We start from the raw sequence: 14,493 nt of genomic DNA, 5'->3' as shown, positions 1-14,493 counted from the left end.
TCCAGACTCAAACAGCAGATGTCCATATTCAGTGCCTGTAAACTTTGGGCCCTTCATTAACTCCACAGAAAGAACCCAGACCAGACACTGAAATCAGTTATTAGTTAGCACCTACCAACATCTGACATTTCAGGAATGCTGGCATTGTAAACGTCCTTTGTAAACATTGGCTCATTGTCATTGATATCATGGATCTTAATGATGAACTCAGATTCGGGTTCCACTGGTCTTCCAGTCCTTCTGTTTACAGCCTGGGCACGGAGTATGTATACAGGCTTTTCTTCCCTGTCTAGTCTCTTTGTAGCCTGGATGTCACCAGTGTTTTCGTTGATAATGAAGAGGTCTCCTGCTCCATCTCCAGAAAGGATGTATTTAAGTGATCCATCTCCTTTATCCTGGTCTGAATGCAGCTGGTGGTGAAATGGGAATAAATAAAAAGAAAGTAAAATAAATAACTGGGACACAATTCCAGATACTTTAACTGATATCATGATATATGCTTTACTATTATTAATACTCAGCCAAAAGTCTGTACACTGCTTTTGGGAAAAGAGTTGATATCACAGTAGAAGCAGTGAAAAGACAGAGTTGTATCTTGATGTCAGAATTGAAACGGTCTGCAATATTATAAGAAACTGCCGTAGGTGAACCATGAACTCAAGCTGCAGACCACTTTCCCAATCTAAATATATATCAGTTAACTCTAAATGCTAGTAGCCTAGGTGAAATCCTAGAAATATGTAGAGCAATGAGATCCTACAGTGGAAACCCAATGGATTCAGGAATTGCAGTAAGAAAAAATTAGAAAGTGACCAGTCAAGCCACTTCTTCAGTTTAAATTTTGGATGCTTGGCTCTTACATGCCATGGACATTATGTAATTTACCACACAATGCACAATAAAATAACATACTAAATGCCTACACAAACAGTAGATAAATACATGCATTCACAGATCTGGCTAACTAAGGGCAGAGGCAGGCAGGCAGGCATACTAGAGCATTACAGTACTGGAAGGGAAGAGATCAGTAGCTTTACCCAAAGGGACATGGACCAAGCTGAAACTTAGTGGGGGAAAGGGAAAGAGAAAGAAGAGAATGGTAATTAGCATACAAAGCATGAACTGCCCAAACCATCATCTTCTTTTCCCAGAAGATTTCCACATCTCTTGAAATGCTGTTTAGCATACACAAAAGGTGTAACTGACTAAATCGTACCCCCATGGGTATTCCTTTGATAAAGGCTTATTTATTCCCCCTTAAATCAAGGCTAGCTACATTAGAGGAAATAAAAATTTAGAAAATGGAATACTATAATGGTTTCTAAAATCAGAGCATAAGTGATAAAATCAATGGGGAAAAAATCTGTTAGGTAGCAAGATTCCTGGAATTTTTTCTCTCATAGTGAAGGCACTTTTATGAGTTAGAAGAGCTGGACTTTCTCAACCGTATCTTTGCTTCTCTTTCCCTGAATAAAAGTTAGGAAAAAAAAACCCTAGTTGACTCTGTGGCAAAGTACTTAGCATTGTTAGATAGCATGCTTTGTAGAAGAGAAAGATTTGTAGATTGAAAGAATGTTGGCATAGACTTCACTGATGCCTGGTTATGCCCCTACCATGCTGGAAGGGCAGCCTCCAGCATTACCTTATGGTCAATGTTTTGGGTTTCCTACAACTTTCTGCCCAGATCAGAAACTTACTGCCAACCCCCTCGAGGGCACTGTGCTCCACTCTGTGTACATATGCCTATGATCCCTAGAGAAATCTCGCTTCATGCAACAAGTTTGCCTTTAACAGCAAAACTCTCTGTCACCACACATACCAAAACTGTCCAATAATACAAAATATCATAACTGTAGCGTGGTTAATCATTAGCAGACATGCTGAAGCACTCTTCGTAATTTCCTTCAGGAAGAAAATGGGCATTCTGTGTAATTTTGCACGGAGACCTTTTTCTTGATAATAAGAATACCAATAAGTAGCTTTTATGCAGCCTTTTTCATAAGCAGATTTAACAACCCTTCACAAAACCAGTCAATACCATTTGCTCTGCTTTTTGGGTAACAAAGCAAAGTTTCCCAGAAGGCTAGTCTTGAAACTTGGAATAGAGTTTAGGTCTCCTGAGTCCTATTCAGTTGGCCAATTCCCTTGGCCATGAGGCCTAGACGAGTTATTTATTAGACATAACCTCAGACTCTAAAAAACGTTTATCAGCTTGTTAAGAAGTTAGACTAGAAGTCTACTGCAGGAGATAATTTCAATAGATTATTTGATTAGAGTTTTTCTCAAAGGCAACCTGCAACAGAAAGGCATGAAAATAATTTTGTCTTTAAAACTGTGTATTTTTATGATTGTTTCACATCAAAAACTCAACTTTTGTTTGCCTTGAAAGCCTCTTTAACTTTGTATCATACTGGGAAAAAAAACAGCCCTCAGTAACAGACTATCATTAATTCATATGAATCATGGAAGAGTGCTGTTTTGAGACTTGGTACAGGCTGAACTCCCAAGCTCATTTTTATAATCATTTTAATTAAACTTAGTTTCAATGAACAAAGTAGCAAAAAAAAGGTTAACATAGAAAAGGTGTTGGAACCACTGGAATAGTCCTCCATAATATTCTTTACCTAGCCCAGACCACCTGAAGAGCTAAAAATAGAAAATTGTAGGATTTTTTCACATCAATTGTTTATGAAATTTCCACTCCTCCTCCACAATTAATTCACCTGTGTAAGACCCATTATGACTCTGGACATCAAGACATTTCTTGGTGTCATCAATACTGAGAATGAGGATCTGGTCTTCATCTAAGGTTCAATCTCTAGACCTCCAACTAAACCACTAACTTTTGAAAATAAACATTCCCTCTGACAAGATCCTTTCCAACTTCTATATCTTTAGTTTTGCAACCTTCCTAAAACATGACAGATACAGTATAGCACACAGAGCTAAGGTTGGCTGAATGCCTGTTCTTCAAACCAACAGCAAACTTACAGCATGTCACTATGAGTGGCCTTGGGAACATGGTTCACAAAGGGTCTAAAAATGTATGACTAAAATCTATTTGATGTCAGTAAAGGACAAGAAAGGATAGGATAGTTGTCACTCTAAGGGGATAGACTTATATCACACCATGATCAGCTTCAATTGCTTAATTGCTGGGGCAAAATAGTTTGGATTTTGTTCCCTTTTATTCAGAAAGAAGTTTTTATAGTTTTTATATATTAGAAAAAAGCCAAATAGATCTCTGGAAAAGTTTCTTATAAATTTGCAGCATTCACTTATGAGGAAAATATATTTAAAAAAAAATACTATTTTAGATTACAGTATTTATCCTTGACTGTTTGCTTGGTAGAAAAGTTTTATTCAGGCAAAGACAATCTTCTGTTTTATTTTTTTCTTAAGTGTCAGTTTATTTTGGAAGCAATGTTTTGTTTGTGAAATCTATATGAAGAAGGAAATAGCTACTGTAACCAGGTTAAAAAGAAATAAATTGGGAATAAAACTAAAGGACAAAAATAATGGTGCAAGTTGAGGCCAGAAGGAAGGCCTGGAGGCAAGATATGCTTAAAAATACAGGGGATTTGTATATAAAATCACCACTGCGAGGTTATGAGGATAAAATGAATGGTAATAACAACCCCATTTTCCTTTAAGTTGAAGTTATTTTTCACTACCCAGACAACTCATTGCAAAGAAAGTGACAAGGTATGCTCATAAATTATACTGCAGATGCTTTTAGCAGGGCTGATGCTAGCCAATACATGATATTATAGCTTCACTCTGTGCTATAACCTGTGTTGCAGAAGAGGGTCCATTATCCTATGCATAAAGTTAGTCAAATAAAAGGGCCATGGCAGATAGTCATGGGATAGAATAAAATGTTTGGGACACAGAGCTCACGTCATATAGGCTGTATCATATTACCATTCCTCAAGACAAAGTTACTTCAGCCAAAGATTTTAGGATTCCACATTAAGACAGATTTTTTTACTTCCACAGGAATTCAGTGTTACTCAATACCATTCATTTCAATCAATGGCTGAACTGAGCAATACCCCAAAGGTAAGCAAAATTGGGAAGAACTAAGTCTATGCAATAAAAAGTAAATGCATCACCAATTGCACTGTATTAATATTATAGTAAATTGATTCATTCAGAACCTAATATGAACACTCCTGTGACATTATCCATCAATCACTGGCGAAGTCTGAGGATGAATTCAAGATTTTACTATGCCCTAGGCATACTTTTACTCAGTTTAATACCACTGTTAAGTGAACCATCTGGCTTGCTTTTAATGACTTACAGTCAGATAAAAACTCTACAGCCTTTGTCTTTCTTCTGCCCCTCCCAAATGTTCTGGCTCAAACCATTCAAATATATCTGCCTGGACATGGGGAAGGTTTCATTCCTCCTGAAGGAAGAGGCGTTTAAAGACCATGCAGGGCTGTAGCATTAGCTGCTTGTATTAGACATTCTGCTTGTTGTCATATACTTAATTACTTTAAAATGAAAGTTGGTTGTTTTTTGGTTTTGGTTTTTTTGTTTTGTTTTGTTTTGTTTTGTTTGTTTGTTTGTTTTTTTCAATTTAACCACAATCTGGAGTAGCCTTGTTCCCTGCAGTATCTCTGGCAGAACCCTCCAAAGTCTCCAATGGTGGTAGCAATGGGGTGTCTTCAGCACGACAACAAGGAAAAGGCAAGTGGTATCTATGCTCAAAAGTATTTGTACACAATTTTTTTAAATTTATTTCTGGAGTGCATACATCAATAGCATGTGTGTTCATTGCTTTATTTTAAAGTAATATTCCAGAAAAATTTTACCAGGGCTTTAAAAATTAATTTGGACCCATTCTACACACTCAGGAATTACTTCAGCAGACAATTCAAGCAGGAAGAATTTAAGGGCATGTTTCATGTGCTTTTGCAATAAGACTGTAAACTGACATAGTGTGGGGGATAGCGTCTGCCCAGGTGGGTGATGGAAGGGTCTGTCCCATGGCCTGTCCACTGCCCCAGACAGGAGCAGGGCACCCCCAGGTGACTGAGCCAGCCCCAGCCCTGGGTATTGGGCACCTCCTGGGAATGGTGATGGCTGGGCAGGGCTGTTGGGAGCTGGAGACTGGCCCTGTTGTGGTGTTTCTGGGGCAGGGGCTGCTGACCCCATTGGGCTGACATGGGGTCCTGGACTGTGGGCAGATGGACAGGAACAGTCAGGGCTGGGTGGTGCCCTCAGGACCCTTCTCTAACCATGGTAAATTCAACTTGAGATGAAACTGTATGAAATAGCAGTGCAAACTGTATGATCAAAGTGAGACCCCACATTTTTTAATAGGTTAAGACTAACCATAAACTTTTTTTTCCTGTTTAAATGAAATACACTAGAGATAGGTGGCTTTCTAGCATGGATATTCATAACAAGGTTGTACTGAAAATGTAGTTTTGCAGCTGTGGTAATTAAATTCCAAAAAATTGAAATTGCAGGCTGTGGATATTCTCTCCAGAATTAAATAACACTCCTTCTCTACCACACTCTGTAACACTGATTTAAACAGCAGTTAATGTCATTTAGGAAGTGGCTTTAGGTTATGAAAGACAGTTGTAAATTGCAGTTTAGCTCCCACTAATGTCATATTGCTGGTTACGATACCTTGCAATTTGGTGGGTAAAATGGTTTTTCATTCACCCTTCCGACCAAGTTTTCTTTCCTTTTGTGAATATTACACACTAGTCGCTGAATTTCAGAGCAGTTACTGAACCTCTGCAAAGACCAAAGTCAATTGACCTTGGGATGTACACATTGAAGCATCAACCTACAATTATCCACAAATAAACTGTCTGTTGCATCTTATTTGTTTGTATTTATAAGAGGGACTTGATGTTCTGGGGTTGCTGTGGTCACATTTTCGTCTCCTAACACAATAATGAAATAGACACCAATTACTAAAATAGTAAGCAAGCAGTTGGTACGAAGCTAACAAAGAGAATCATGGTTTTACTCTTGGCAGTATTCATAGCACATGATTTTGCTCCAAATTTAATATATTAAACACTGGAATCCTGTCTAGTAATGAACAGATTCAACCACATTTACTCCTTGAGGTTACACAGTGCAGTGCTAAAGCGTTCAGAAAAGACAAAGCACTCAAAATGAGACTGCTGATACTGTAATAGTAAGAGTAATAACAACCTTGTACTCTTCATTGGCTCTCCTGCCGGTCTGTACCCCGACAGCACCAACCAACCCCTCAACTACTATAACAATCAGCACCATTAATACCATCAAATAATTAGCACTAAACTTTTCATTCTACTTGGTAACTCTGTGTTAAAAGAAAAATGTCACTGGTTTGGTATATTAAGTAATAAGTATTTATATGTATTTTGCTTGAGTTTAAATACAGGCTTCTTTCTAATGCACAAAAAATACTGCCAAAACATTATATATGTGTTCCATATACTACATATACGCACAATATTTCATGCATCATCAGGGCAAGTACCTATACAAATAATTTATTTCAAGACATAAAAGAGTCTTTCTTCCAAAAAGATATTCTACAAGGTCCACATAGGGATCCAGCATCACCAGAAGCAACAGATTTCGCAGGGACGTGTGCGCCATGTTCTTTTGGCCTCAGTTACGCTATGCTCTAGATCCTTTGGTACACCACATAGCCTCCCTATCTAACTCACCCCTAAGCCAAAGCCTCCAGCTCTTCCTCACATCCCTTACCTCGCTGTGTGGTGCTGTTTACTTTCTGTTCCAGCCCTTTTCCTCAAATCCTCTACACTGCAAAATGGTGGTACTTCTTATGTTTCCTACATACTGTCTGGAGAAGAAATAGCATGGGCTGCATTTGGCGGTTTATGTGCCTATTTATGGAACAGCCAGCTGACCAAATAGTCAAGGCACAATGTAGGTTTATTTGCCTGATGCAGCTACTGTTCTTTAAACTGTAGATGAAATTTATGATTTTGACACCATTATTCCTCTGTAAAATTTAAGTGAAGTAAGTTAATGGACTTTAGAACTATTTAGAAGAGAGGACTATTTATCTCTACAGGGATGGAGGCTAGACCCCTGAAGCTAGTTATGGAAGGTTAGATGCTAAAAAATAATTTGGAAGACAATAGGAGAAAGATGCTACAGTGATTCCAAATCTTGATGGTGTTTACAGAAACTGGAACAGATGATTCCTTTTCATTCTTATGTAAAACAATTTGAAGATTAAATGAAGATTGATACTCTATAGCCTCCAAAATGGGGACACAGAGTTGAAAGTAAGATTCAAACACTGGCATTTTCAAAGAATATAAAACAAAAAAAAATATATTCGACAAGATTAAAAAGAAATGCAAACAGACCCAGCATTACCAGATCACATCACCATGATTCCTGATGAACAGCTGTCAGAAACAGCACTCTCACCTAGAGCTCTGTATTTAAATTATTCCAACAGGCGCTTAAAGGAGATTCCCACTTTTTTTAATCTCCTAACTAACCCAAGATCTTCTGTCTTAAGCAATCAGCAGTCTCCATTTTTCATCACCTTCTTGATGTAACAGATGTCATGGTTTACAGAATAATTAAGCTGGATAACTATAGTAAGTGATCAGTTTACTATAGTAAGTGTAGTTCTTACACTGTAGTTAATACAATAAACCTGAATATGGCTCAGTGTGACTGATTCCTGAGTGTTTGAGTCTGTTAATGTTGTTTTAACTTGCTTGTCTCTCACCATGCCTAGTGATGAAAAAGGTACACAGCTCCTATTTCAAGAAATAGCTGCTCTGGTGACTAGAAAAACACCTGTTTCCCAAAATAGATGTGCTGTTCTTGCATTATTTTTCTGTTTTAAGAACCTCCTCCCACATACCTACATTCTTCCTCATCCTGCATTTATAGATAATAATTCCATATACTCTTGTTATCTTTCTTGCTAGGCTACAGTCTTTGCTTGCAAAATAGGCACCTCTGAGTCCTCAGCTGGAATTCTGTTTACAACCCCAGTCTCTTGTTTTCAAGTCAAGTGGATTCCAAAAAGAGCCAGTGAAGAAAAGGCCAGATGTGAAGGGCTAATGCTCCTAGCTGATTTTCTGTAACTGCTGCATTTCAATTGGCCTTCCTTCTGTACAAATGTACTTGGGTCTTAGGACAACAATGTTAATATTTTCCTATCTCAGGAAATGAGTCTTATAAATGAGTAAAAACATTTGCCATTTTCACTGCTTTATCTAACTAGTTCTTCCTGACCAAAATACACAGGTGTTTTTTTCTCCTTCTCCTGCTCCTTCTCCTTCCATTTTATGATCATGCATTGTCTATTAGATTCTTTCCTTAATAACTCCTATTTCATGAATATTGCATTTTTTCCTGTTTCTATTCCTTCCATTTCTACTATCACCCTTTTCTTACTGTAGTATATTCTTATCAGCAATAAAAGATAAGATTCAGGACTGAAATCAAGAATCATCGAATACGCAGAGTTGGAAGGGACCCATTAAGGTCATTGAGTCCAAGTCCTGAATGAAAATATTAAATCTGTAAAAAACCAATGAAACAGAGCACTGAAGAATTACTGAGGTTACAGAAGATTTCTGCATTTTGCAGTGTTGGTTTCTTTGGAGTTACTGAAAAATATACTATGTCTGTCTGATTGTGCTTACTTTCTTGGTCCTCAAGAGTTAGTATAGCAAAACCAGGAATACTTTAATACCTGGCTTATTCAGCTGTGGAATTCCATTAATACAATAATACATAAAAGCCTGTGTTTTTATAGAAAGAAAATATCCGCAAGATACTTCATTTAAGAAAACTGTATCAGCCATGGTTGCATGCAAACTGGCAGATTAGCAGAAAAACTCAGTAAATACTGAACTAATAAAAAAATAATAAAAGATTTAGGAATCCACTACTTGGACTATTAAAATATACATCAAATGCTTTATTAATACAACAACCTCTGTGTATAACAATACCCTCTATGGGCCCCCTTTAACCTAAGTACTGTCTTTTACACAAACACAGCACCCAGTGCAAACAGGGAAAAGCTATATGTCAGATAGAAGTGTTCAGTAGCAGGAGTATCATCTACAAAAAATATTGTCCTGATATCAAGAACTACAGGAGAAATTACAAAAAAAATCTAGAGAGAAACATCAGGGTGATGCTATCTTTCTGTTTCTTGAGAGTATAAAAATGTCAGTGAACTTTCTCATTCATTCTCAAAAGCAGCAGTGCCAAGCCGTTCCCTGTAAATGAATGACTCTAAGAGAGGCTAAAACCAGTTTTGTGCTGATGAACAATTTCAGAAAATGAATGGACCAAAAGGCACTAAGCATATTTCAAGATTCAGAAGCAACCTGGTACTCAAAAGGCAAACTGAGTATAAAAAAAGTTATTAGCATTTGATTTCAAAACAAACAAACAGAACATAGAAAAGATATAGGGTGCTGAAGAGAAAAAAAAAGACTGAGAAATAAAGTATAAAGGACAATGGAATAAGAGTTTGTCATTAGATCAGGGTTAAGAGCCAACTTGTTCTCTCACTGCAGAACCCCAGGCTCACACCCCTCATGCAGGTTGGAAGGCTCCTTTTATTCTCATTTAGTGCCGGGTCATATGTTAGGCCACATGTCCCGAGACAGACAGGGACAACAGTCTGGCTGATGTTGGGATCCTTGGTTTATAGAATAGGCTGCCCAAGCAGTAGTTGGGAAGCTGCTTTAAATATATGAAGCTAAGAATAAACATTCATACTCTGGTGACTCTCACCGTTATTACACATCCTTCAAAATCACAAATAGGCTTTCTAACCTGAAGTGCAAACGTAGCCACAGCTAATCAGCTTTGCAAAAAATCAACTGGAACCTGTCAATCCTTTCAACATCACCTCAGGCCTCTCAACTCTTTCCCCTCTTTGGTTCCCCAGCTGCTTCTGCTCTTCACTATGATTAAACAGGGACAATGGCACAAGTTTTTGTCCTGCACTGCAGTACACCAAAATAGGTAGGTACCCTATTCTGATGGCCCTTCTCTCTAGGGGCAAATTATCAGATCTTAATGGATATTTGGCAAAGCCGCAAACTAGGTAAAGGTACCTCATGTTCTCCTGAACTGAGTGCTACTTAGCACTTCTGTAGTAATGCCCTTTTATTTGTTCCTTTTCCTATTATCTCTAAGCCCAATTATAGCAGGAATTTACAAAGTTTGCCTTTACAAAGACAAACAGGTCTTTAATTTATAAGGCAAGAGACTGTGGTGTCAAGTCTGATTTCTATACATATGGGTTCTTGAGTTTCATGTTCTTTTATCAAATTTCTTGCTTTTCTTTGAACTACTGTATAACACTAAGAAAGACAGTTTTCCTTTCAGACTTTAAGAAGCCCAAAACAATTCTGACTCTGAGTAATAACTGACCTCTTACTTAAAAAAAAAAAAAATCCACAGCTGTATACTGAATTTTCCCAGTTATACTTAGAGCAGTTGGGTTTCATTATGCCTTTGAAAGATCAAAGAGCTCTCTCCAGCTAAACAGCAGTGATGTTAACAATAGAGAATTGTACAGACTTCTGCAATTACCTTCACAAAAGCATGGAGATCTGGTTCTTCTCTGATGGAAAGCCAAGGCAGTTTAAACACCCTGTTTTATGCTTTTGGTCCATCTATTTAAGCATTTGGCATTTCTTTGTCATAACAACCATCGTTTCTTTTTGCCAGTGTTTTGAAACTGTGTGATAGAAACAACACCTGGCAGACATGAGAATTTGGTTTTGTGGAGACACTAGCATTCACCTACTAAAAAACATAAAGGACTTGGCCAATACCACACTTGTCACATGCTAGCTCAGGTACTAAAACCTCTCTTACATGAATAGCTAAGCAGAAGATTAGAATAGATTAAAAATTTATTTTTATTTTCCTGTCTCGTGTATACATTTTAGTGATTAGGAATGAAAATTCAAGCCTTTAAATTCTTGAAGGAGCCATACAAGTCATTTTGGTTTAGGAGACAGACTTCCCATCACTGCAAATCTTTCACCTTAACTGAAAAGTCAGTCATTGAATTCAAGTGTACACCTGAAAGGCTAAATGGAAAACTTAGTTTCACCAGTGATGATTTTCTTGGTATACAGAAAAAAATACAAACAAGGAGTGAAGCACCTTTAAGAGTATCTCTGACAAAACCACAAGATATGCAAGGGAAAGACAGGCTTGTAGCTGCAAATACAGGACTGGCAAGTTTTAATATTGTATTTGTCACAGTCTTCCTGTCTGATCTTAGATCACTATTTGATGCTTCTACATTCTCCCTGCAGTAAAATGTGGGCTGTTAACTATGTCCAGTTCTGTACATAATGATTATAACATGATTTGAGAGCCTTGGGTGTAATTTGTTCTGTGGTAGTTTGTGGAAAGACTGAGGACCATTTAACTGGAATCAAGATTAGCAGTACTGTGGCTTTGCCGCTGCCTGCTGCATTTAAAGGTCTGGGAGATGGTCTAGTCTTAATGCAGCTGCAAAACTAGAACATCTAATTGTTCTCAGGTTTTTGTTATTATCCACCAGTAAAGGTTACTGTCACCACAGGTTTGGGTGGGGTAGATAGGGGAGTTTCTGCACTCTGGGGCTGGCTGTATTAGCTCAAGTAACATTCTGAGGTATCTTAAAAAATCCATGAAAAGGAATATATGTGCTTTCATATGTGGGGTTAAGGAAAATTAGGTGCCTGACTTGCAATGATGTTCAGTGGGAACAAAATGAGTCCCTAAAGGGATGCATGCCTAAACCCCCATTTTTCATTTAGAATTGTGCCTGCAATCCAAAAGCAACAACTTTCTTTATGGCTTTTTTTCCAACTCAGAGGGAAATTAATTCCAATATTCTGATATCCTTCAATTGACTATAACAGGACTTCTATCCTGTACTGCATCAGTCAATTAAAAAAGGAAACTCCCATAGTAGAAGATGACAGTAGGTATTCTGCTGAGATTAGGAGAAAATATTTTTTTCAGAAAAGAGTGCATTCAGCAAACATGCACTTCTACGATTAATAATTTGGATTAGTCTATGTGCCTTAGTCTCAAAATTATGTGAGGCTTATGCTTACTGGAATCATTTGGTATTATATGTTTGTCTTTCATTTCTCTGTGAATTTACCAAGGGACAGTCGATTACTCTTTATCAGTGGTCAGAATTATCTATTTAATCACTGACAAAATGTTTTCTTTGAAGTACTGAACTTTAAAAAATGCCTCTTAATTAAATAGTAAGCAAATACAGCACCTTATTTAGGGATATGAGCATGTACTTTTCTAAATCAGTGAAAACCTCTATTCTCCTATGGGGGTAGAGGAGAATCTCTCTTAACGATGAACTAGAAAACAAAACAAAACAAAAAACCCCTTGGCCTAATATCCAGAAATGTTTTTACTGGGATACAGTTGAATAAAACATCAGGCTTCTTCGACAAGTAACAGCTTCTGACTACTCCCTGATGGATGCGCTTGAAAGAAAACGCTCATCCTTTGCTTACTGACAAAGGTGACCCTTTGATATTCTGAGTGCTTGATGCTGACAATCAAACCCTGAAATGTGTGTATGAATTTTATATGCTATGTAAGTGTGTGTGTGCCAGGGAGGAAAGCAGGGGGATGGAGAAGGGAGGATACAGACAAACACTAAAACAAATGAGAACCAGCATTCAGATTTAAATGAAGACTCAAACAAAAAGAAGATTAATCCACATCCACAGGTTTAGTTGAGTCTTTAATCTATTTGTATGGCCCTATCATCTAGTTCTACAATTCAGAAGCTGGAGAAAGGAAAAATATCTCCATTCTCTCATGTTCCCAGACTTTGTTTCTAAACAAAAGTTTCCATCATGTAAACAGATAATCAAGGATTTGTGAGACAGTGGATGCAATCTAAAAGCCCATACATTTAACTTTCAACAGGACCCTCTTGAGGAAGACTGCTCAACTAGGAAAATGTTTATAGTAAACTTTAGTCAAGTCTGGCATTGAACAGATTCTTCTTTCAAATAAGTATTTCTTGAAGTGCATTAGTGAGGGGACATCTCACATCACTTGAATGCTGCAGCAGAAGGATAGGCCTTTTATAAAGGTCAGGTCAGGAAGGCAAGGAGGTAGATTAGCAAACCATTAGCTTATGTGGATGGAGCTTTGCTTTGGAACAGATGACAAATCAGTTGAGATCTTGTGGGTAAGAGGACAGGTCAACACAAGACATCTCCTCTGCCACAGACTGTCTGCTCAAAGAGATGAAGTAGATGAAGCCTTCTTTAGATAGATGGAGGAAACCCTGTGATTGCAGGTCATAATACTCATGGGGGACTTTAATCATTCTGATGTTTGCTGGAAGGGCAATATGCCTGTGTGTGAGCAACCCAGGTTTTCTGCAGAATGTCCTAAGACAACTTCTTCACCATGGTGATCGATTAGTCGACCAGAAGATGTGTTATGTTGGACCCATTCGTCATGAAAAAAGAAGAACTGCTTAGGGATATGGAACTGCAATTTGCCCACAGGCCCCAAAGTGCCTTAAGCCCAGCAGAAAATTCTGGTAAAGTAAAGCATTATCCACAGCAGATACAACACAATAAATCAGGTGCCTTTTAAGTAAATTGGACACACTCAGTTCCATAAGAAAACACTGGATGCATCTAAAGACGGTGACAGTGATGAAATGTTTCTTCCTATAATGTCTGTAAATTCACAGTCTTTGGGAAGGTTCTTCCATTCTGAAAATAGGTAAAGTCACACCAGTGAAGAAGGACCTAGGAACTCGAGAGTGGACAGCTGTATCTCAGTTCCAGCATGGGTTATAAAGCAAATCTGCTTGAAAGCTATATTCAGGTACATGAAGGAAAAGGTGATTTGGAAAACCCAACATAGATTTAGTAGTGGAAAAATCATGCTTCACTAACCTGCTTGCCTTTCATGACAACATGGATGGCACAGTGGACGAGTGCAGTGAATACTGCATGACTTTACCAAGGCCTTTGGCCCAGTCTCCCATAGTATCCTGACAGATAAATCAGTGAGATATGGACAGGAAAGATGTCCGGTGATAAGGAGGGTGGAAAATTCTCTGGATAGCCAAGTTCAAAGGGGACATGAAGACTAACCGGTGTGACACATTACTAGTGATGTTCCTCAGAAGGTGACACTGGGAGTCAGTGCTGCTTAATGACTCAAATTATGGAATGCATCCTCAGCGGTTTGCAAATCATAAAGAAGTGGAGCCTGGTTGGGTGAAGCACTCTGAATATTGAGAAGATAGAGCTGTTATCTGAAGGGATCTCAACAACCTGGAGAAAGTCCTGCATCTAGGCTGGAATAATCCCTTGAAGCAGTGAAGTATCTGGGCATTTTATTCAGTATATTTTTATATATATATATTTATATATTTATTCATGTCCAATTTATTCAGTAAACAATAAATTGGACATGAATCAGCAATGTGTC

The 14,493-nt window shown here is 37.9% G+C and overlaps 1 protein-coding gene across 4 annotated transcripts in view; it reads right to left on the bottom strand.

Annotated features, from left to right (window-relative positions):
* The window catches only part of LOC126637933 (cadherin-6), a 108,436-nt gene that overhangs the window by 33,432 nt on the left and 60,511 nt on the right, over positions 1–14,493 (bottom strand). For all 4 annotated transcript variants that reach the window (XM_050311494.1, XM_050311512.1, XM_050311502.1 and 1 more), the window contains exon 3: positions 116–410. In XM_050311494.1, coding sequence (XP_050167451.1) covers positions 116–410 — 295 coding nt within the window. The remainder of the gene's footprint in view (positions 1–115; positions 411–14,493) is intronic.

The sequence above is a fragment of the Myiozetetes cayanensis genome, unplaced genomic scaffold (genome assembly GCF_022539395.1).
Source record: "Myiozetetes cayanensis isolate MyiCay16 unplaced genomic scaffold, myiCay2020 scf1, whole genome shotgun sequence".
NCBI lineage: Eukaryota > Metazoa > Chordata > Aves > Passeriformes > Tyrannidae > Myiozetetes > Myiozetetes cayanensis.
The sequence above is the reverse complement of the archived record's forward strand: the minus strand, read 5'-3'. Positions and strand labels throughout refer to the sequence as shown.